At 44.8% G+C, this 25027-nt stretch overlaps 1 protein-coding gene across 1 annotated transcript in view; it reads left to right on the top strand.

The window, feature by feature from the left end:
• Window positions 1–19683: 19683 nt before the first annotated feature.
• The window catches only part of LOC119394022 (WD repeat and FYVE domain-containing protein 3), a gene marked incomplete in the record, with an annotated part of 152166 nt that continues 146822 nt past the window's right edge, over window positions 19684–25027 (top strand). The window contains 2 exon segments of the mRNA XM_037661234.1: window positions 19684–19985; window positions 22420–22665. Coding sequence (XP_037517162.1) covers window positions 22462–22665 — 204 coding nt within the window.

The following is a 25027-nucleotide window of genomic DNA, read 5'->3' as shown; positions in this document are numbered from 1 at the left end:
TTAATAGAGGCTCGTATAAAGCTTGCCCGGCATAGACGACAATATTCGGCTTTAATAACCCTAGATTTAGCCAAGGCATATGATAGCGTTGAACATATCATTCTCCTCAATGCCCTAAACGAATTAAATTTTCCGCAATATATTACAAATTGGATGTACGAACCTTTAAAAGATAGAAAGTTTTATTGCTCCCAACGAGGCGTTTCTATACGTCTAAGTATAGTCAAACGAGAGGTGTTCGCCAGGGCTCTGTTATTTCGCCTGTTTTATTTAATATATTGTTAGGTTCGATTCCACTCTGTGATAAGGTACAAGTGTATGTATACGCAGATGACATTGCGTTTTTCGCATCTGATTATGACATACATTTACTCCAGTCAACGTTACAATCATATTTAGCAACATTAGACTCTTGGTTTGAAGATATTCGAATGAAACTAAACGTCACCAAAAGTGCCATAATTCTTTTTCCTTTAAATATGCCTGTTAATATTTCTCTTCACTACCGACAAGAAATAATTCCCCAAGTGGACTGTATTAAATATCTGGGAGTAATATATGATGAAAAAGTGGGCTGGCGTAGTCACATTGAACATGTTAAAGCTAAGGCTACACGCGCTGTTGGAATGATAACTAAACTTGGTCGGCTCCGTTCCGGGCTACGCAGAAATACTCTGGTCATGATGTACCGTATGTACGTTCGCCCGATTCTTGAATTTGGTTGCGTGCTTTTTTCTGGTGGGCCAGCATACAAGATTAATCCTTTGATTCTCTTAGAGCGAGAAGCTCTTCGGAGTTGTCTTGGTGTTCCTAAATTTACAGCTAATAGCGTTTTGTATCAAGAAGCTCGGGTACCCACTCTTGCTTGCAGATACCGTATTTTGACAGTAAAAATATATTTAAAATTATGTGAGTCTACTCTAAGACGGTTGCAATTCGTATTTTTTGCTGAATCGAGTGCTTTTTTCAATGAGCACTGGTCCCGTCTCCATAAACCTCAGGTTTTGTTTCTTCAAACATTACTGGATATCTTAAACGTTATTATATCCGAAATCGTTCCATTAGATCAATCCATATCCAATGTAAAAATAGAATTCAACAACATATTCCCGGCAAATGCCAAACTCTTGCCCTCTAAGTATTTAATTGGCTTATAGAAGATCACCTCTTACAATTAGGAATTAATAATGTAATTGCAACAGATGCATCCATGAATGATAAGAGAGCAGGTGTGGGTATCTTCTCTCAATCATTATCCTGGTCATATTCTTTACGCCTTCCAGATTATACTCCTATATTTGAAGCGGAGTTAATGGCAGTTATTTTAGCCCTTCAAAAACTTCCAGCAAATCATTCGACAGCTGTTATAGTGACTGATTCGTTATCTGTGTGTTCATCCCTCACTTCAACTTCGGAGTCAGTTATTCTAAACACATTCGGATCATTAATCCCCATTAATATTCGCCTAGCGAGATTGATATGGGTTCCAGGTCATCGTGGTATATTTGGAAACGAGATGGCTGACTCACTCGCGAGAGTATCCCTTGAAGGCCCAGTTTTGTCAGTTATGCCTCTTACAGCTTATGTTACAGCGGCGAGGTTCAGAAAATTTTCTCTTTTTGAAGATTCAGAAAAGATTAAAACACCGAATTCAGAATATTCGCACTTGCATATTGCATGGGATAATAAATGGTGTCCCACACGTAAATTGGAAGTATCCATCACTAAATTAAGATGCCGTATTCCACCGCTTAATTTCTACTTAAACAGGTCTGGTCTGGTGCCATCCCCTTTGTGTCCCAGCTGTAACGAACCCGAAAATATAGACCATTATCTACTAAGATGCCACCGCTTTAAAAATCAAAGAAAAAAATGCTTTGAAATTTTATTTAAAAAACTAGGAATACCACTAAGTACTCTAAATATCCTCTCCTTTGGGGCTGCTTCATTGGAATTCAGTAACAGGAACGTCTGCGGGGGCCTCTGCGAATTCCTGGTTGACACAATGAGATTACCTTGCTAATACATCGATGTATGTGTGTGTGGTTATCAGTGTATATATCATAATCATCACCCTGGAGCACCTGGAGTAGCATGTCAGGCGAATAGCCAGGCAAACATCTCCAGCTTTTCATTAAAACATTTCTCTCTCTCTCTCTCTTGCTAATACATTGTTTATCAATTTCTTGTTTCTCATCTCCCCTCCCCCCAAAACAAAATCTTATTTATTTCTTTATATACTTTTCTCGTATCACGAGAATCGCCCTATTCTATTTGAAAAAAAAAAGCCACTTTTCCCTGTTCCTTGATTTTTTTTTACCCAATGTTCCAATTTACTGTAACCGCCGGCTTCTTGGCCAATCCCCCGTTGTGGGTATGAGCCAAATGCAAGGAACAAGCAAGCAAGCAAACAACTGCACTTGCAGTAGGCATTCTAGGATAGTTTGAAACGGCTAATGATACACGCACAGTCGTTCGTTTCCTTTAAGCATTGCGGCGCCGTCTGCGCCCAGCATTGCTAACAGTTTTTGTGGCCGAAACCCGAATAGATCAAAATAAAGTTTATAAACGTGCGTGGCAATGTGAAATACCGGCGCACATGATCCACTCAGAATCTGTGTATACTGTACAACCCACACTTCATAGCTACAAAACAAAAGAGCTGCACGATATCGCGGTTGGTCTAACGGACCGACGCAGTTTACTCAGTTCTGAATTTTTACCTGCCGTCGCAATAAGGGAAGAAATCGCAGTCGATTCGCGAAGAAGAAGAAGAAACATTTATTTATGTCTTGGTATGGAGTGGTTAGGGTGGGTGGTGCCCCTCTTCCAGGGCCCCACTGGCTACAGCGGCTCGCCGGGCCTGGTCAAGGGTCGCCAGTTGGCTTCCCATTTCCAGTTCCGTGAGCCGCGCCTCCCACGACCAATTCAGGGAATGGTTGTTCAACAGAGGCGAGATGGCAGCCTCCGGACGTTGTGTACACTGATATGTAGTGTGCTCCAATGTCGGTGTTGCTTCGCACCACGGACATTTGTTGCTCTATCTGTGAGGGTACATTCGCGATGTCGTGCATTTGCCACTGCCGAATACTCCGTGAAGCGCATATGCAGTTCGAACTTAAAGTTTTTTTTCCTTATCGCAGGAGCACCTCACCATTGGCCAGCTACCTTAATTCGATAATAATCTGTCCGACGTCACGATTCACCGGTGTCTTCTCTTATACGAGCAGTTGGAACGTAAAAATACTATCGTGAATGCAGGTCCTAAGTTTCCTTTCTTTATTCATCGAGTGTGGAGCCAAAGCAGTGGCACTGAGCTCCCATTTCAAACGCCCTGTCGTGTCGTATACAGCGCTCATTGCACTCACCGGGTCGTCGCAGGATAACCGCATTCTGCCGATGTGGATCGTTAACGAAATGAAGCGACGGCTATAATTCTTCACTCGATGTGCCTCGCTTCAAGCGAACATTCCCAGCTGTCGAGAGACGAAAGGGGGCTCGCTCCCTCAACCCAAATACCTCTCGCGCGGGCTGAAACGCGCGCCAGAAAAGGCGCGACGTGTGATCGATGGACACTCTCGTCAGTGCCACTTCACCACGAGCGGACGCACGTTTCCGCATCGGGCGTTTCGACCCCGCTGTGACCGACTTGCGAATCGAAAGCCACGCATTGCCGAGATTCGTACACCGAGACGATTGCGTAAGCGTTTCCACCACGCGGCACCACGAGCAAGAACGAAGTACAACTCACGCCGAGCAGTCGTGAGCGCGTTGCGCAAGTTCGGCGGTGCCTGTTCCCGCCGGCAGCAGAAGCACCAGCTCGGCCGCGCGCACTGTATTCCGTCGCGGGAGGGTGGCCCGAAATAGACGTCGGGCCCCGCACCACTCGGACAACGAGAGCACTTCCGAGGCGAAACGTCAGCCTCCGTTTTCTTAACGTCTCGATTAGCGCCGTAAAAGTGACGTGCTTGTGCCTCGCTGTGTCGTTAACCACATAATTTAAGGCTCCAAACCTACCGGAGTCATGACCCACCCAACCAACCTCTTTCTACGGCTGTCATAAACTGCGAAAAAAAAAAAAATCACAGCTCTTCCACTACTGTGAAGATTGGAAGGCTGCGGCTGCACGTTCTGCGGCAGCGGCTTGGCGTCGTTTTCGCGCCCATTTTCTGTCTGCGTTCGCGCTCCTTCCAGGGGCGTAGCCAGAAATTTTTTTCGAGGGGGGGGGGGTTCAACCATACTTTATGTATGTTCGTGCGTGCGTTTGTATGTGCGCGTGTTTATATACGCAAGCAAAACTGAAAAATTTCGGGGGGGGGGTTGAACCCCCCCCCCCCTGGCTACGCCCCTGGTTCCTTCAATTCCCGCTGTTCTTCCTCCGAGCGGACGACACGCGTCCGTCCCATAGCGAGTCCAAATGGAAACTGCTGATAACAGCGCTAGCGCGATCTCTGCTTCACGAGACAAAGGGGCACAACGATTGGGGGGAAGTCCCGCCGCCGAGTATCGCGACACTTGCGAAAGAAGCATCGGCGGTGGCGGGAGGGCGAGGGGTGCCGAAAATTGTTGTCCTACGCGTCGTTCTGTCCGCGAACGCGATCCGCCATAACCTATAGCCATATACAGCTTCAATGTGAAAAAAAATCAGGCGAAGCTTGCACTTAAGCCGCGCAAGGCTTCAAACAGCGAAACTGGACGATTCTGAAGACTAATCTGGTTGCTTCTAGGTGGTTTCTAAGCCTTAGCTAGGTGATGCTATAGGTTGTTTATACGTTGATTCTCAGCTCAGAGAGGTTCGAGTTAAGCCACAGACAGTCACAGACATGACAGGATGTCCAATCTCCGGAGACAGAACCTCGTGCTGAAACCAAGCGTTCGCACCTCTCATAGATCTGCGGGCACGTCGTCGTTGGCGCAGGCTTTCCATCGCTTCGGCGTCTTCTCGTTCCCCTTTCCCGTTCCCTAGTATTCTCTCATTATACATATTCGGGGTCTTCGGCTCGCCACCGTCGCTTCGCAGCCATTTGTTGGGCTAACTGTTGCATTCTTCCGTTTTAGTGGAAGTTGTCTGTAGTGGGATTTACCCTATTTCTGTGGCACATATCCGTTTATGATGATTATAGTTTTCTGATAGGCTGCACAGTGCCACATATCCGTTTGATGACAGTTGTTTTCTTCTTCATTTTTTTTTTTTGCACCAGTGGCGAGTAGTGGGATTTACCCCATTTCACGATGCCTCGATACACACAGGCACGTCATCCCTTCTGACTTTACACCAGTCATCATCCCCACAGTGCCACCGCGGACGCTGAACCGGCCACTGGTGTCCCTTCAAATACCCGGGATTACGAAGAAGCGTCTCGTGTTCCGTGTGCTGCGCTCAAACAACTCACCTTGCCATATTTGACTCAACGTTACGACGACACTCTGCACATATACACCGATGGATCTGTGACTCCGTGCGCTTCGACTGCGGCCTTTGTGATCCCTCATCTGGGTACCTCCCGGAAGTACAAATTAGATCACAGGTCGTCTTCAACAGCTGCAGAACTTGTTGCGATACGGGAAGCTATCCAATTCGTGTCCGGACAGTCACCGCGTAAATGGACGATACTATCAGACGCAAAATCCGCATTACAAGCTATTGACTCTTGCTCAAGAAGGGGACAATATTATGCACTAGCTTCAGAAATCATTCGCGCATTCGACCTTACGCAGAAGATTGGTCACTCAGTTACACTGCAATGGATTCCTGGACACTGTGGATTGGCAGGCAACGAGCTTGCTGATGCTGAAGCAAGAGCCGCTGCCTTTAACACCCCTACCGACGTGAAAGTACCGTACACGCGAGGTGACATGAACTCTATTGAGATTGCTCATTTAAGAGTGCATAACCACTTATTGGTCTCAGCCAGACCATCGATACAGGCGTCTGCGGGAAATAGATCCGGAAATGACTTTTCGCCTCCCGGCTAGAATGAACCGAGGCAACGCCAGTTTGCTGCACCGGATTTGTTTGGGAGTTGCATTCACCCGCCGCTATGCACACCTCATCCGCCGTGCGGACAGCCCGAACAGTGAACGATGCCAAGTACATGAAACAACAGCACATATATTTTGTGACTGCCCACTTTACGTGTCGCAACGTAATACACTTGCTTCAACGTTGGCAGGAATCGGTGTGGCAACACTAAGTGAGACGGGTATTTTGTCAGCTATGTGCGACCAGACATACACCAACTGCTATCAAGGCTGTGATAGATTTTCTTAAGAGCACAGAACTGGACACAAGACTATAGCGAAACCACTATGTCACGTGGTTGTTGTATTATTGTATGTATACGCATATCTATTTCCTCTCCCCATCATCACCCCTCATCACTCCTTTTTTCCCCTTTCCCTTTTCCCCTGTGCAGAGTAGCAGGCTAGAGCGCACTAGCTCAGGCCGACCTCTCTGCCTTCAAATGAATTTTTCTCTCTCTCTCTACCCCATTTCTGTGGCTCATACCCGTTTATGGTGATGTTTGTATTTTGGCACGGGGTGAACAAGGAATGATTTGCTGAACAGATTCGCTGTTAAAACATTTGGTTCAGTAGGGATACAAGCTATCATGGAGGCTTACTTACTTGTCATGAAGTACATCTGTTCAGACTTCACAGCTACCTCAGTCCTTCACGAGAAAAAAAATGCCGGTCATAAAAGCGATTACTCAGTGGACAAGACCTCTCCAAAGCCACTCACTGAATTTTTACGAGAGATATTCCTGCCAGTGTATCGGGAAAGATTGTGAGTGAGGAGGATCAATGGCAAATATCTTAGCAACCTACGGTTTACACATGACATGTCCTCTTCAACTACGCTGGTAATGAATTGCAACAAATGGAACGAAAAATTTTAGGCGTAACCTGAAAAGACAGGAATAACCTTAAAAAAAAGGACATCAGTGCGTTATAAAAGCGCAGATGGGGCAAAAAACAAGAAAATCACAGTTTCGCTTAAGGGCGAAGCAATGAATGCGATAGCAACAAATTCTAGTGTTATACGAGATAAGGCTAACATCTAACCCTTTTGGATATCCGACCTCGCGTAACTCAACAAAACGCTGGTTTAAAGTAATACGGCCGCTCCAGGGACCGAAGCGGTTTTCGTGCTCTCAGTTCTCTAAACGCGAAGTAAGCATTGAGACCACAGGAAGCTTACGATTCGTCTCCTGATGCCTGTCGAGATAGCGCACGCGCTAGCGCATGCGCCCTTCGAGCAACGCGCTCCCCCCACCCGCTCCCCTGGCGTCCCTTCATGCTCCTTACGAAAGACGGGCGGCGCGTTTCCTCTCTGCTTGAGGAGCAATCGACGGCAGACCTCGCACGCGAGGTGATGATATCGCATGCGCCCTCCGTGCGACGGAGGTGGCCGGCTCGTTTCATCTCTGCTTCAGCCGCTTTCGTCGCCAGCGCTCGCGAGCTTCTACTCGCGGCTAGAAGCTCGCGGGTGATGCGATACGATGCGTGGGGTGATGTTATCAACTTGGTCTTTATGCGGAAAATGACGGCGACGGACAGCGACGGCAAAAACCCGTCGAGAGTTTTCATATAATTGCTATCGCAATAAAAATGGTGCTGCAGGCAAGCCAAGTAATGCGTATAACCGGTAGCGGAGTTGCAAAACGGGGAGCAAGCGAGAAGTCTGCGAGGAGTAAAGTTTCTTATTCGACTGGAATACGAAAATTCGAGGAAAACGGCTCGCGAACATCGAACCGCGTATTACGGCGAATACTTTCACATTTACGAAGTGACGTCAAATTCGAATATTTCACAGAGTGCGTCTGATATAAGAGAACGGTGGCATGTGTGTGTACAGAGGTGGTCAAAACTTCCCATGCCACGTTGTCTTAGGAGAACACGGAATAGCGGCCTGCATGGGAACTTTTGAGCAACCCTGTGCCTGTTATAAAAAAAAAACGCCAGGCCTGCGCTAAAACCGCAGCACAGTCACAGCGAAAGCTGGAAGAGCGGCGTTTCTAGAGCCCGTTGTAAGCTCTCTTGGGGCTACAATACAAGTACACTAGAAAGGTACCCACTACGCCATAAATCACAATTTTTGTGAAGTTGGAAAGCACCTACTAAGCCATTATTCGTCATTCTGCATGGAAGCGAGGCACCAGCTACACGTCTGTAAGGCATTATGTGCACTGTGTTGACGCGACGACTGATGACGATGAAGAATTATGGCTCAGCCCTTTGTAATGGGTTGGAAGCTTTAAACGGCCCACCAGTTATGTAATTTGCATTGGGTGACGCCCGGTCGCTATTTCCATCTCCCGTCATGCTCTATAACATACGTTGACGTGGGAGAGAGAAAGGGGGGGGGCGAAGAACTTTACTGAGACCCCGAGGAAATGGATCATGCGCTTATGGGCTTCCTTGGCAACCAATACAAGTGCACTTGCGAGGAACCCACTGCGCTATAAATCACTGTAATTTTTTAGAAGTAGGGCAGCAGGCACTGTGCCATTTTTCGTCATTCTACGGAGAGCATTGGTACCTGCTAAACGCAGGAAAGGCATTATGCGCACTTTGTTGATGCTGTGCCTGATGACGATGAAGAATTATGGCAGAGTCCTTTGTAATGAGTTGGAAGCATGCAACAACCTACTCGTTGCGCAATTCCCATTGTGTGACGCCTGGTTACAGAATTCGCGTTGTGCGACGCTTAATTGGTGCTTTTTCGTCATTCTACGGAGAGCATTGGTACCTGCTAAACGCATGTAAGGCACTATGCGCACTTTGTTGATGCTGTGCCTGATGACGATGAAGAATTATGGCAGAGTCCTTTGTAATGGGTTGGAAGCATTCAACAACCCACTCGTTGCGCAATTCCCATTGTGTGACGCCTGGTTACAGAATTCGCGTTGTGCGACGCTTGGTGCTTATTTTACTCTTCTACCACGCTATATTGCATATGCTAATGTGGTTCCTTCCCGACATGAAGACGGTATAGGACCCTTTTGCAAAGCAGTTTCAAGCACCGGCATGGCTCAGAGGTTGAATACTGGGCTCCCACGCAGAGGGCCCAGGTTCGAACCTCGTTCCATCCTGGAATTTTCTTGACGTTGTATGGGCGCGATTGTCCGTGGTGTCGCGACTCGCCACCAACCCTCTACCATATCTCATGGGGTTGCAGTAAAAGGCCAAATAAACTCAACTGCCTACAGCATAAGTACCACATAGAAAACTCTTTGGAGCAATGGGAGGCACTCCTCGCTAGCTCGGACCCGGAGGTGCAACTAGCGCTCCTGGACCATGTCCGGCTGGCGGCACAAGCCAGTGGAGGCCTGGGACATGGGGCCCCACCCATCTAGCTCCTAGACCCCTTCCCTTTCCCCAATAAAAGTTATTCTTCTTCTTCTTCTTCTTAATTTCGTTTTTTTTTCTTATTTCGAGCGATACTGGTTACGGACACCGGCGGCGGCGGCAGCGGCGGCGACGGCAGCGGCGGCGGCAGCGGCGGCGGCGGCCAGCGGCGGCGGCAGCGGCGGCGGCGGCAGCGGCGCGGCAGCGGCGGCGGCGGACAACTACGGCACCAAGAACGGCCGGTGAAATGATCTCATAACAGCTTTCGCTGTAATACCGAGCACAATCAGGCGCCTGAACAACTGAGGAGCTTGCACACAATAAACAACTGATTCTAATTATACGGGGCAACTTATCAATACTATTACCGAAGAACGTTGTCCGATTCATGTAAATTTGTGCATTTGCAGAGGGAGAAAAGTGTGTCACAGTGGCACCTTACATTGTTTAGAAGGGATGAAAACATGATGATACTTGTAATTCAAATAAATTCACATATAGATCGTATACCTAAAGGCAAACTATTCGTACTGAGTGACAGGAAATCGCTGACCGAAAGTTGTGTATCCTGCTCACTTCTTGTCTGATATTGCCGTGAAGATCGCCTCCTATAATAATATTAATAATAATAATAATAGTAATAATAATAATAATAATAATAATAATAATAATAATAATAATAATAATAATAATAATAATAATAATAATAATAATAATAATAATAATAATAATAAAATTATTTGTGGGGTTTTACGTGCCAAAACTGCGATACAGTTTTGCGATGTACGAAACAACGCACCTTCTTGACGGACTGTCAGCCGCAAGCAGCCATTCTGCTCATTGTTCCAAAAACAGGGAGCGCCTTTTTCTCGCCGGCGCAAGCGCCAAATGTAACAACGCTTACACGACTACCGGTGCTTAAAATCTGGCTCCATCGAAGAGGGGTCTCTATTGATTCAAGCAAAGGTGGAGTCATTAATAAATAGGGAGAGAGAAATAGCGACTGACACCTTGTTTTACACAGTGTTTTATACAAATCAATCAATCAATCAATCAATGAATCAATCAATCAATCAATCAATCAATCAATCAAATAACTTTAATGAAAGGTCCTGCGAGTTTGTGGGACGGGCAAAAGGTCCCGCCTAGATGACGGCCAGGAGGTCTTCAGTCCTGGTGTCTTCCTCGGCCCGCTGGACAGCCCAAAGTTGACCTTTAAGGGCAGAGCTGTGCGACCCAGACTCCAAGCGCGCGAGGAGGCGATCGCTGGAGGCTGCATCCCCAGTATTGTGTGTTATCCCTCGACATTCCAATGACATGTGTTCCAGAGTTGGCCCTCGGGCGAAATAATTTTTAAGGGTGTTCTTTTTTCCTCTACTTACGACGCACACCTGAAATAAGCAATTCCCACGCCCCGCTAGTGTGCTTGGCGGTATCTGGCATAAAACAGCTCATAGTGAAGACAATGGAGTGGCACCGCCAATGTGTGCCACTTTATTTCCGAAACCATCCAGGGTTGCCGTTGGGTGGACTTGAAAAGTAGCCAGAACTCAAGCCAAAAGTAGCCAGACTATCCACGCCATTTAATATTATCGCCAAATATGTAGCCAAATAGCCTCAGAAGCGTTGTTATGATTAAAGTATTTAGTATTGATCAATAAATACCATTTTGAATGAGCGAGACCATACAAATAAGAGCACAATTTTTCCACTATTGCTTGGTTTTCAAGCCACATATAAGCTGAAAATAAATGAGCAAATTATAATAAATTCGTTGCGCGTGCGTATCGCTTACGTAGAAAAGATAGAGCTCTTGCCAGATACAGAGAAATTTTAGAACATCTGAGCCAGCAAGTCAGCAGGAAATTTAGGAACTGCAAGTCGACCTTCAGATAGTGAAATCTGGTCGAAGATGCACACACCAGCTTCACTTTGTTGTGGATCTCTGTTTTTATAAAGTTTACACGAGCACACGCGCTGCGCATCAGAATTATTCGTAGAAACTTGCACGTCGCATCAGCATATAGATGGCGGGCAGCATGAGCAGAGTGCCATGGCCACGCGTTTGTCAACATGCACGCAACTTCGCCACTCCGGACATGCACCGACGTTTTTTCGCTAAGCACACCCTGCTGTATTACGTCCCTCCGCAGAGGGTGTACGGGCCTCTCTCTGTACGAAGGGAGGGCGCTTGAGGAAGTGGCAACTTCGCGCTGCGCTTCTGAAATCTCCTTGCGGCGCACGACTGCAAGGTGACGTAGGTCTCGGAGCTTGCGTTCGTTAATCATTTTGCTAGTGCACGTCCCACTGAAAGGAAAGCAAGAAGCATCGATACGCAAGGACTTCAGCCAACGCCATCACACCACGGTTCTCATACATAATTTTTCGCAAGCGCTCACTTGTTTTTCTGTTGAAATGTATGTGCTCGGGCTGACCGTGCATCGCTCTTTGAACGGCAAAAAGTTGGGCTCGTTGTTAAGGATTCATCATAAAAGAAAGTAAAGCGTGCAACAGAAAAGAGAACAATTTCAGTTGATACGGTGTTTCTGTTGTGTTTTTCTCGTTTTCTTGTGTCCGTGTTTGCACGCCTGACTTTCTTGTTTTATGATGCATCGCTCTTTGTCCGTGAAACCTGAAAATAAAACAATTCAAGGGAAGCGCACATTACGTATGCGTCACCTCCCCTCCTTCTACGTCTCGAGACGTTCAATGCAAAAACATCATTGTCAGGCCAGGCGCGCTTGAGTCCAAGTGACTCGTGAGTCTAGGCTAACCCGACGATGTCTTAGCCCGTGAACCTGAGTGTTCGAGTGAGGCCGCCAGTTTTACCCAATGTCGCTTAGTGAGTCCAGCTGCATTAAATTATTTAAATTCTAGGATTTCTCTTGTCAAAAATCGCGCTATAGAATGGGATTTCGCGTTTATTTTGACTGCCTTGCGATCTTTATTGGACATCTGAAAGCAAGAAACACAAGACACGCTTTCTTGCATACCACCGCTGGAATCGAACCCGCGACCTCATTACAGCAGCACTGCACCTAAGTCCCTGAGTCACCACCGCGGTGAGTCCCGCTGGATCCTATTTGTATGGTGTGTGAGTCCGGCTGAGGATTTCTCTCGTGCAATACAAATTCCGAGTCCGAGTGAGCCTGGCAACTGGTTTGGTCCATTTTTTGTGAGTGTGAGTTAGTTTTATATACCTACAACCCGCGTACGCGAGTGACAATGTTATCGATGTTTCGGTGACTGGTATTGCTATAAATAAACTAAAAGTGGGTTCACAATAGCGGCTACCGTTATCTACTCGAAGGAAAAGCAACAACGTTGAGATATGTGTCATCACGTCAGCTCAGCACGTCGTTAAAAAACGCGTCCACCGGAGATATCCCTAATATCACCACCGTATCTTTTTAACAGTGCAGCTGTTTAAGCTAGCCGTAATTTGTGCGGCCTATCGGAAAACTATCATCATCATGAACGGGTATGTGCCACAGAAATCGTGCAAATCCCACTACTCGCCGCTGGTCCACTAAAAATGAAGAAGGCAACATTTAACCCGAGAAATGGCTATCATCACGGGTGGGTGCCCCAGAAATTGGGCAAATCCCGCTGCTCCCCACTGGTTCACTTCATAATAATAATAATAATAATAATAATAATAATAATAATAATAATAATAATAATAATAATAATAATAATAATAATAATAATAATAATAATAATAATATCTGGGGTTTAACGTCCCAAAACCACGATATGATTATGAGAGACGTCGTAGTGGAGGGCTCCGGAAATTTTGACCAACTGGGGTCCTTTAACGTGCACCTAAATAAAAGTACACGGGCCTCAAACATTTTCGCCTCCATCGAAAATGCAGTCGCCGCGGCCAGGATACTGGTTCACTTAGAGAGAGAGAGAGAAGGATATAGAAAGAAAGAGAGAGAGAAATTGAGAAAAATAATGGGACTAAAGACATAAGAAGATAGAAAGACAGAGAAAGATATAGAAAGATAGAGAAATGGAAAGAAATATAAACACAGAAAGAGAGATAAAGGAGCAGAGGGAGAAAGAGATATAAAATAATATAGAAAACTCAAGAGAGAAATAAAGAGAAAGGAAGAGAAAAAAAAAAGCAGAGATAAAGAAAGGGTCGTTCCATGAGGGGTGCGAACACTCGGTTCTGCACTTTGGACATCCGTGTCGTGACTAACCTAGCTAAAGCCTAGCAACAACCTATAAGCAACCGACCAGTTACGCTGTTTCAAGCCTTGCGCGACTTAGTGCAAGCTTCGCCATTTTTTTTTAATTTTCCTAATCAAAAAGCTTGCAAAGAAATATTGACATCGAAAATAGTGTCAACATTCAGCAACATACGTGTTCCCTAGCCTCTATGTGGAAGACATATCCACAACGTTAATAGGGAGGCTCAGTTTGCTATAATCTTTTTTTTTATGGCGATAGCAATCTTATGGACACTCTCGGCGGGGTTTTTGCCGTCGCCGTCATGTCCCATATATATATATATATATATATATGTATATACCCCTCGCTCCGCAGCGCGCTGCGTTATACAATTGAGCCACGCAGTATAAATCCCCCAGCGTACTAACGGCGAGCTGTTTATGTACACCAGTTACCGCTGGCGGTACGCAGATCTCGGAGGTGCCTCGGCGTGTTCATTCTCACCCGCTAGATGACGCGAAGGGCGCGCTTTAGAGGCTGTGGCCCCGCTAGTAGCTGCGTTGGGTAGGCTGCTGTGTTCGAGGGACCAGCAGCGAGAGTTGGATCAAACGTAGGCGGCGTTGGGTCAAACGCACGGGACGCCACACATGGCGTATTCTTTTTTTTATTTTCGAAAGTCTGCCCTTAGGCATAATAATTCTTGATTCAGAAATACACATAATTAAAATTATGCGATACGCGGGCCATGCTGTGTCGTTTGCCTGCGCTGCGTTTGCGTCATCTCGATAGCGACCCGCTCTAGTTTTCGATTTTTGGGTCTTGGGACAACGCAGGCGCAAGAGCCCAATAGTGCATTGGGTTCTGCGCATGCGCCCTGGTGGCCCGCAAATTTTTTGGGTCCTGTAGCTCCCTGGATCTCCAATTATAAAACTCTCTAGTGTTCCGCCGGAGTTGGGATGTGCGCCTCCGACCTGTACTTTGACATACAGGGCGTGGTCCCCGTGCTCGCGCGCTTATCTCTTGAGGGGGAGGTTTGTATACGTCTTGTGCTTTCACTGCAAAGTTTGCGTTGAGACTATAGACCGCACGAAGGTCACTTCGCTCGATGCCGCGGCCGCGTTTGCTAAAGGAGTGAGCTGCTAGCTAGAAGCGCCAAAGTATAGGTCTAGTTGAAGTAACAAATGTGACAGTTCGCGCTCGTCCTGTGCGTCCTGTTTTGTGTTTCGTGAGCGTCCTGCAAGTGTCGAGCTGTGACATTTCGCCCTGCGTGTTCTCTTTTCGTGCGTCCTTCGTGTTTGAGCAGCGCCCATCAAGTTTTGAGTATACTTGCCATTATTCGTGTGACATTCCAATTTGTTGCTATCGCATTCATTGCTTCGCCCTTGCGGCAAAACTGTGACTTTCTTGAATATATAATTAAGTTTGCTCTTGATATGCATTAGCTTTTGCCCATACCATCAAGATTAAAAGAATAAACGAAAAAGTCACAGTTTCGCCGCAACGGCGAAGCAATGAATGCGATAGCGATAAATTGGAATGTAACGCGAAGAACGGAAAGCAGCTCGAAATTGCCAGCGCGTCGCTCGAGCCCAAAGGACGCACGAAAAGAACGCACACAGGACGAGCGCGAGCTATCATGCGTCACAGCTCGACAATGGAAGCGCACTGCTCAAACATAAAGCAGGACGCACGAAACGAACGAGCAGGTACACACCTGCTCGTCAGAAGTCAGAAGCCGAGCTCGCCCGCACCATAACGAGCTTTGAACGAAATGAGAAACATTTACAAGGGAAAATTTAGAGACAACCCTATCATTGAGTAACTTTTAAACAAGGAAGATAAAATACAAAAGCACACCACCGTAACTGTCTCTCTCGTGGAGTACACCCCAATTTTATTGCACAGGGAAGGTGGTGGGTTTTAAAAAAATTCGGAGCCCTTTCCCTATATGGAAAATGGGGTCAAGCGAAGCTTGGCGCGTGCGTGTCCGACCTACTACTACTATCTTTCTTTCTTTCTTTCATTATTTATTTATTTATTTCTATCGCATTGCACAATGCTCCCTCATAACTTTTTTTCTTCCTCCAATGCCGGGAATTGGACCTTCAGCCACGTGCTTAGCAGCGCAACACTTTTCTTGCTACAGGCAACAACGACGGTCATGCGTTAAACAACGAAATACAACACTTGAAGGCAACAATGAAATGTGGAAACTTGAAATGACAAGTGACCTCAATAAAAGATCAGATTGCCATATCAGAAACGGCTGATCGTCGACAAGCACACCATCGAGAGAGCATCACTTATTGGAAATATATATATATATATATATATATATATATATATATATATATATATATATATATATATATATATATATATATATATCTGTGTGTGTGTGTGCGTGTGTGTGTGTGTGTGTGTGTGTAGACAGAGAGAGAGACAAAGAAGATAACTTCATTCGCACTGAATTTGATGTGCTTTTCCAATTACAGACATAGAATTTGGTTAGCAGCGTTTAATAACATCATATAAAAAGCACAGTCAGTTCTACGTAGCATGCACTGGGACAACCATACATATACGTGTTATGCATGTAATAGTATTGCAAGCAATACTTTTTATACATTAGCCACACAACTTCATGCATGAACGCAATTATATCGACGGCGACCTCCGCAGTAGCATAGATATGTGCCATTCATTGAAATTTCGTTAACGTCTAGAAGCTGCTCACTAATAATTGCGTTCTTTAACGTAGGTAGCAGTGACTGTATACCTTTTCTTTCCCGTAATTAGTGCAGCACTTTCTTCCAGATATTCAGGTTTGCGTATCTTATATTTCGTCTTGTTTGCTCCTAGTCGAAATGTTGTTTTAAAGCGCATTGTTATTATTACCATTATATTACTGTTATTGTTAACTTGTCAACCACAAGTTCTTTTTAAGTAAGAACTTGTGGTGTTAGGGGCGTAGTACATTCTTTATGCTCGTCGTATTTGCATTTGCAACTTTGCTTGGAGCGTGCGAACTTCACAGTAGAAAACAGCGCAGTACAACGAAGACAAGAAAGAACAAACAGGACCAGCGCTGGTCCTGTTTGGTCTTTCTTGTTTTCGCTGTACTGCGCTGTTTTCTACTTTGATTGGAAGGCCCTCCGGCCCCTATAAGTAAATACGCCTATGCTGACGGTGTAAGCACAAATTTTCTTTGAAAAAATGTGGGTGATTATAACGTTAAACTACCCCGCATTGAGGCGAGTTGCTAGAACTTCATCATGAAACAGCGCGCAAAAGAAGAAGGAAAGAACCGACGACACGAGCGCTGTAAGTGGACATATGCATGTACCCCGCATTGTTTCCTTCCGCATTGGTCGTTAGCTGTTCATGATTGGTCGAAATTTTCTGGGTCATGCACATAGCACCTGCTTGCAACGCAATGCAACAAATGACCCTAAAACGATCCATTGCCAGTGTCCTTAGTCAAGAAAACCCAGGTCGCGGGATCGAATCCCGGCCGCAGCGGCCGCACTTTTGATGGAGGCGAAAATGATTGAGGCCCGTGTGCTTAGATTTAGGTGCACGTTAAAAAACCCCAGGTGGTTGAAATTTCCGGAGCCCTTCACTATGGCGTCTCTCATAATGATATCGTGGTTTTAGAATGTTAAACCCCAACAAATATAAGTCCAGAAAACCGTAGACCTTGACAATTACCTGGTGCGGTAGATCAGGTTGCGGGACAAGCTTGAAAGCTGGGCTTCCGAATGTACTGGAGTCCACTTCCTTATTCCTCGTCTTGTTTGAAGCCGCCGCGATCGCTGCAAGCTACCATAGGATAAGCAAGGCCAACGTTTTTAGTTAATCTAAAAACGTTGGCAAGGCGAAGCAGGTTTATCGGAAACTCAAGCGGACACATTCTTTAGCTCCCCCATAGCGGACCAACTAAAATACTCAGCAGTTATGCACACTCATCCACTCATAGCAAATTGGATATAGAGCAGCGGTGATGCTATTCCTTTCCAATGAAATAAAAGGAATTTCATGAAACAGGAAGGGAGTTCGATCGGTCCATAAAATGTTTACCGGTTCCTGCCCGTATTTGCGTCGTCGATTATATAAATTTCAGGCCAGGCAGAGCAGAATAAAATCATGACAGAGTACTCGAACGTTAAGAGCCCCTACTCAGCGGTAGCCTTCTCAGCAGTGCTGTAGAGCAAAGCGCGAAAAGCGTCGCATAGGTGGCCTACACCCAGGGCTTAAAGTCAGGGGGGGCCGGGGGGGGGGGGTGTCTCGGCCCCCTCTTCATTGTTTAAGAAGAGGCCCTGCCCCCCCCCCCCCTCGACAGTCCGACGGTGGCACTGCGGCACCCATTTGACAAGTGTTGGAGTTGAATTTTTTGGCAGTAGTGCTTTGTGTGGGGAAATTATACTCTGCAATTTTCCGAATAAGGATTTAATCGCGAATGTTGACGGGGTGTCAGCAAAACAGCAGAAAACAGGTATCGTTGTACTGCTGAATGCAATTAACTGAGACACTGGACACCACGGGCAACGCCTACTGAAACCACGGGTCACCACCCTGCTCGACAGAGCGTCTTGGCACAGCATACTGTTCCACGAGGCACCTGAGTGTGAAGCTACCTGCTCGTGAATCAGTAATGGTTCACCTTGGTCTGTTTAGTTTACCACTCAATTTTCTTTCCTTTAGTTGTACATCACAAGTCTGTAATTGCAAAGACGCATGTATTTTGCCTAGTTTATTAGGAAAGTGGTAGTAAAAATAAAATATAGCTATATATAATATATATATTAAATAAAATAAAATAAAATAAAATAAAATATAGCAATGCTAGCATTGTCGTGCCTGAGGTTCTGAAACCAGTGAGTCAACTAATGTTACTTACTTTGAGCTCACATATCTTTAAACCTTTACATCCCGAGTTATTTTTTTAATCGTTGCCAAAATAATTTAATTTAATGCTTGATTGGATTGACACGTTAAATAAATGACCGAAGTAGATTCGGAATAATATATGTATTTGTATAGCATTCATAAGCATTTGTTCAGTTCTAGAGACGGTTGACTTCACTGCACTGTGATTTAACGCTTAATTTATAGCATATATATATATATATATATATATATATATATATATATATATATATATATATATATATATATATATATATATATATATATAATGAAATCTCGTTGATACGATTCTGCATGATAGGTTTTTCAGCCTAATACGTTTTTTGTTTTTGACCAGAATTGGATAATTCGACCGCGAAAGTGGATCTTGACCGATATATCTAGCAACCCACGATCTGCGCGTTGCAGAGCCGCTGAGGCCACAGCAGCATCGGTTCTGCTGCGAAAAGATCGCTGCTAGGCGATCTTTTCTTCGAGATTATATATATATATATATATATATATAATATATATATATATATATATATATATATATATATATATATATATATATATATATATATATATATAGCCACTTTATGAGCCCCCCCCCCCTTATATGAGACTTTAGGCCCTGCCTACACCGCAGAGAACCTACAGTGAATGGTTGTGACACACGGGAGACAATCTCCACAGCAGAAGCGCAGGACAAATTTTATTATATAATTAAGTGATTGCTGTGTAGAAGTAAAACTTCGCCTCAATTGTGATGGTTTCCCAGTGTGCAGCCGACAGTAACCACTGTCGAAAAAGGGGGGGGTCCGCCCCCTAGCTTTTCTCAGTGGGGGGCCAAGGGGGCGCTAGCCCCCTTGGCCCCCCGGTAGGTACGCCTATGGCCGCCACCGAAAGAGGAGCAGCCGAGGTGGAGCGACAAGCTATGCGAAAGAAGACCAGCTCCAAGCCAACTCCAACTTGAGAATGACAAATAAGGGAGATGTGTGAGTCTAGGAATGTTTGGGACGGCCGAGCTATTATGTAGTCAGAACCTGTGCGTTATAATCTTCGCCATTATTCATTCAGTGATGTAAGTTCAGGCGTCAGCAGAGATGTGCGTTACGGTGAAAATCGAAATTCCCGCGCTAAATGACTCGGAACAGTCGTGTAGTAGCGCTAGTAGCGCTGGTCGCGCTGCTGTTCAAGTTTGGCTCAAGCCAATCAATAGATGCTAGCCAATCCAAGCGATATTCGCATCGAGCTTGTGTAGTTGCCTGCTCGTTGCTGCGGCTCATGTCTTGTGAGATGTAGAGCTAGTAATTTGATCCATAATTTGGCAGTGCTGTACTTCACGTTGATAGCAATGGATGAGATGAGCGACGAAGCGAGGAAAGATGGAATTCGTACTTCTAAGAAGTAGCCACTTTAGGAACCCGTGCACACGGAACTTCGCAGAAGTGTCTGTCTTCAGGTTAAAATTGGTGCATGCATGATCGTTAGTGAAATGTAGGCCTACACGGCGGTGTCCGGGCGAGCTACAGCTGTTTCTAGTAAGTACGGTGACTTTTCGATCACTGCTTTGTGCTTGAGATGAGCTGGCGTGCGGACGTCAGTCGTCGCTGCCGTAAAGAGCCTGCGCTGAATGCGATCAATGGTGTTGCTATTACATCCGAAACGATATCATAGCTCTCGTTGCGGTTGCTCGATTCATTTCGAGCGCGCACCGAGAAAGCGGATAGGTTTTAATTGGAGCATCAGTTCATCTCCGTGCTCAACACTTGTGCGCGTATTCGTGCGGATTACGATTTAATTCCTTGCGTGGGAGATCTGGCTGCTCCGGGTTCTCGTGAATGTTGCCGTTGCGGACGTAGGACAGCTCTCTTCCGCGAACGATAAATGAATGAACCCGCTTGTTGCTATCATGCTTGTATGCACGTGGAGAATTTCTGGCCTGAAGGCCCGCTCGGTCTTGTCTAAAGTGACGCCCTTCCTACTTTTTGAGTGAGTGAAACTTAACACGGGCTCGTTTAAAAACAGCACTCGGTTGCGCAATAGAGGAACACCTGTTCTTTGCATTGTGGTGTAATAATGTCCATTCCATTCTGGGCTGACAGCTGCGGTCAGTTTCGAGCGAACTACAATAGACAGCTTGGTGACTACCAACCTGTCGCCGCCCTGGGTGGGTGGGACAGAGCAGCGTGGCATGCTCGCTAAGCACAGAAGGCCGCGCTTACTATTCCGCTTATCGTTGCGTGAATTGCGAACACCTAATAACGACGCACGTTCGTATGTTGTTGTTGTCGGTCCCTTAACTAGCAAGCCAACATTCTGCCCTGAAATGCGCATTTTAAAGAGAAACCTTGGACCTGCCTTAGTGATAAATTGTACCAATAGTCAGTGAAAGCTCTTCAATAATGTGACCAAATAACTAGCTGTAATTAAGGAGGAATCCATTTGTATGTGGTATTAGTTTTAATGTTCTGCGCTTGTTTTGGGAAAATTAGGCGCTTTGACACACTTTATGGTCCATTCATTATAGAAGTAGATGCATTTAGGAGTTTCGGATTGTATTATGTAAATGCGCAACTTTTCCATATTGCATGTATAGTGGAAATTGACCGTTGGCCTATATGTGAACTGGAAGTGGAGAGTTTGAGCAGCTAATTGCAGAAATTGACATTGTACCCCATTTTGCATTAAATAACTAAAATCAACATTCTGCTCTGCTGCCAATGCCCCACTGTTTCTAATGATACAGTGCCTCATTGTGCATATTACTCTGTCATGTGTGTTTACTTGTGCTTTATAAAACTTGTGTAGACATGCTCTGTTTGAAGTCGTGGTACTTATATGACATTGTTAGTCATGACTGTTGGTTTTTTTTTTGTGTTAGATTTCATTTAATGGAGAGTAATGAATACTACTTTCAACATATATCTGTTTGCTCAGTTTTGGACTTTTCATAATGATACCTTCTTCGTCCTGATTACAGAACTTGTCAAGACGTTTTTGGGCACATTTTGTGTTCCTTCTCTGTCTCTCTTCTTTTTTTGGGAAATAAATATATTGGTGAAATATTTCCTGATTCCTGGACATTTGTTGATATTGTTTTCTACTGGCACATATACTGACGAAAAATGCCATATTGCAGCATAAGGAGTGTCATATTTTTTTACTGCACCTGTCATGACCAGACATTACCTGTCATGTGTCTCTAAAAACTACTCAATATGCTATGTCATTAGCTGTTTGACCTCACTATTCATAGTAATATTTTGCCTTTTTATGAACAGTTGTCCCAATTTGTGTAATGCATGTACTTTGTAGCAATGCCTGCTCGGAAGCTTTACCTGTTTGTTTTTCTTTTTTCTACCGCATTGATTTCGATCTACAGACATACCTCTAGTCAGTCCTGAATTAAGCAATTGATGACATTCTTGAATTAGTGTTCATGAATGGTTTGATCTGTTCACTACATCAACTTGGTCATATTAACTATGCTTTGTTTGAGTCAACAATGAAAGCAATAAAACTGTTCACCTTTTCTTTTGCTGTCTTGCTTTTTCAGTTGGGTATCATATGCAACAATTGCTGTTACTCCTTGTGTTTAGCATTCTGTCATAGTACTCTTGGTTCTGTTTTTAAGCATGATGTTGGACCGATGTGCTGCTGCTGCCTCATGGTACCCTCTTATGCCATGCGTAATCATACTTGCGTATTTTTGCATTAATCTTTTTTCATTTTAGTTGTGCAGTTAAGTATACGCATGACACGAAAATTGGTGAGAGAGGGAGAAGGTATAAAAGCGAGTAAAATGCAGCTATGAACAGCCCTAAATAAATGAAGTCACTGTACATCATTATATGCCTCACCGTGTTACTATTGTGTTAGCGGCACCAAGTCTGGATTATAAGGCAACAAATTCGAATGGGCTGCCACGACCCTGTGCTAAATTTGTGCTTGCCCTGTTGATGCTGCATGCAGGCTGAAGCTGTGGAGGCAGTGCAAACATCTTAACCTGCCAAGATGAACATAATGCGCAAGCTGCTGGTGGGCCATCAGGGCCGAGGTGCAGCCGCCGCGGAGGATGGAGCACAGAGTTCGCAACACACGGCCCTGGGCTTGATGCATCTGCACAAGCTCTTTGCAGAGCTCTCACACCCAACCCACCCGCTCACCCAGCAACAACAAGAGCAGCAACTCTACAATATGCTCCCACTTTTCTGCAAGGTTGTACAGGCAGATGTTAAACAGATCTGATGGTGAAGTAGAAAAACACAACTTGTGTTTTTATACTGCACCTATTTGTATTGTGTCATTGCCAAGCGTTGCAGTGTTTTTGGTGAGGCGTGGCACTACTAAGTTCTTCATTTGGTTATGAAGAATGGTGTACGCAGTGTACGATTTACACTGTGCACATCATTTTTCATTCTTCTGGTGGTTGCACTTCCTTGCTCTAAAGCTTGCCAACAACCTTTAGGTGTTTCCATTGAGAGTTGGCCTCTCCCCTCTTATACATTTATTTTAGTTTATTGCATCTTCAAGACCTTAGATATTACAGTGGGGACTGGGCAAGAACAGAAAATGTGCATCTGAAATGCCGTAGCAACGACAAAAACAAACTAAAAAATATCATGCACATTCTGGGCTGTGGCTTTGTAGCAGTGCCTTATGCTCAAGTCTATATCACCTATCCACTGTTCATAGCTTTGTGAACGTCTTGGTAACGTGGGCAGAGCATCGCTCTGTTCACTGACAAAGTGCTGAAAATGTGAAAAGTAATGGCATCAGGAAAAGGTGTCATTACAACCTCGTGGCCTGGGGCTGATGATATTCGCTATGGCGTAATGAAATTTGACATTGTCTTCAATAGTGATGGCCCATCCAGGAAGTTATTTCTAGGTTGCTGAATGCACTTCTTTTTATGGGACCGAAAATAATGCCGCTACACCGTGATTATGAAAATTAACAAGTGACTGGGGCAGTGTTGTGTGACTTTATTCTTTGAGTGTCCAAACATTAAAATTTGAGGCTGTATTAAACCGCTTTATATGCCAACGTTCTAGTCTCAGTTGATAAGGCCCGTTACGTAGTTAGCTAAGGTAACCGCAAAAGCGCATGGGACACAAAGAGTGAACACGAAGCGGCAAACTCTTCCCGTTACATAGCTTTGTATTACTTGACAAAAATATTTGAAGCCACAGATATAAAATAATAAATAATCATAAGGCCTTGCTGATAGTGCACTTTAGGAAAGTAGCAAAGTACATAGTGTAAAGAAGAAACCGAGAAACAAGAGACAACGCCCATTCGTGGGCCGGCTGTTCTTATTCTGCCTCGTCTTTCTCTTCTTCGCGCATCCTGCTCTCGCGCCAGAGCCCCGTTGTCGTTCTTCGTCATTACAGTAGGTATACAAGTGACACTGAAACAGAAAAAAAAAATCACCCTTAAACTTGCTTCCAAGAATGCATACAGGAGCACAGTTTCCAATAGTCATCTATACAGCATGTTAGTATAGCAGTAAATTGCATTAGCACCATGCTGGCAGCTTAAAAACTGACCTTAAAAGGTTAATGCTGTAATGTGGCCCACTACTTCATTGCTCTGGTATGTGGTTTGAAGAGATGGTGTTGCAGCATTTGATTTCTCACAAGCTCTTACAAAAAGGTCTGTTAAATGAAATGTTGTGATGACAAGGTACATGAACTTGTATATTTATCATAGTCTAGAAAGATGAGGTTGCTCATATCTATCAAAGCAGTCGTGATTGGCAACATTCATTGTTGCTTCATTTATATTCAACGAAAACTAATGATTGAGGCTGGGAACATGCCGTGTGCAGCCTTTAAAACCTTGAGGCCTATGGGAAACAGTTTTACGTTCGGGTAGAACACATAGCGACAACACATATCTGTAAATGTTCCAACCACACAACCATCAGTGGGGCATGTGCTGCAAGTTTTCATAACCGACTCTCGCTGAGAAACTTCCCCTTGTTGGTGTGAGGCAAATCTGTGAAAAAAATGCGTGTTCAACTCCTTGACCATCACCTAACGTCTCCAGCAAAGCTGTTACCACCTTGACGGTGGCAGCTTGGGGAATGCGACATATCATTTATGGAAAACTCGAAAGTATGCTCCCAATATCCATATTTAAATGCACTTCTTGGAAAATCGGGCAAAATAATTGTGCTCAGAATTTGACACCAACACTTGAACATTGCTTGCCATTGTACCTTATGCAGCACTTGGCCCATCTTTCTCCAAGTACACTTTTCTACACCCTGAAACAAGCATCTTTACAGCAAAGACCTATGCACTACTGTTGGCTTTGAAACACATTAAACAACTGAAATTACAAAATTGATTGTTCAAACTCGCTCAGTGTTGTAAAAGCCTTGATGTGACCTTTATTGGTGACCCTTTATTCGCTCCTGTGTGTCATTTAAATTAAGTATCTGGCCTACATGTCATAGTGTTCTGTTGGCCTGGGTACAGAAGCACCTGGCAATATGCTAACAGACCAAATTGCCACATTTTTAGATGAAAGCTTGCAACTCCTCCATCTGTTCATCAGGGGTGGCGCCAGGACT

The sequence above is a fragment of the Rhipicephalus sanguineus genome, chromosome 1 (genome assembly GCF_013339695.2).
Source record: "Rhipicephalus sanguineus isolate Rsan-2018 chromosome 1, BIME_Rsan_1.4, whole genome shotgun sequence".
Classification (NCBI taxonomy): Eukaryota; Metazoa; Arthropoda; class Arachnida; order Ixodida; family Ixodidae; genus Rhipicephalus; species Rhipicephalus sanguineus.
The sequence above is the reverse complement of the archived record's forward strand: the minus strand, read 5'-3'. Positions and strand labels throughout refer to the sequence as shown.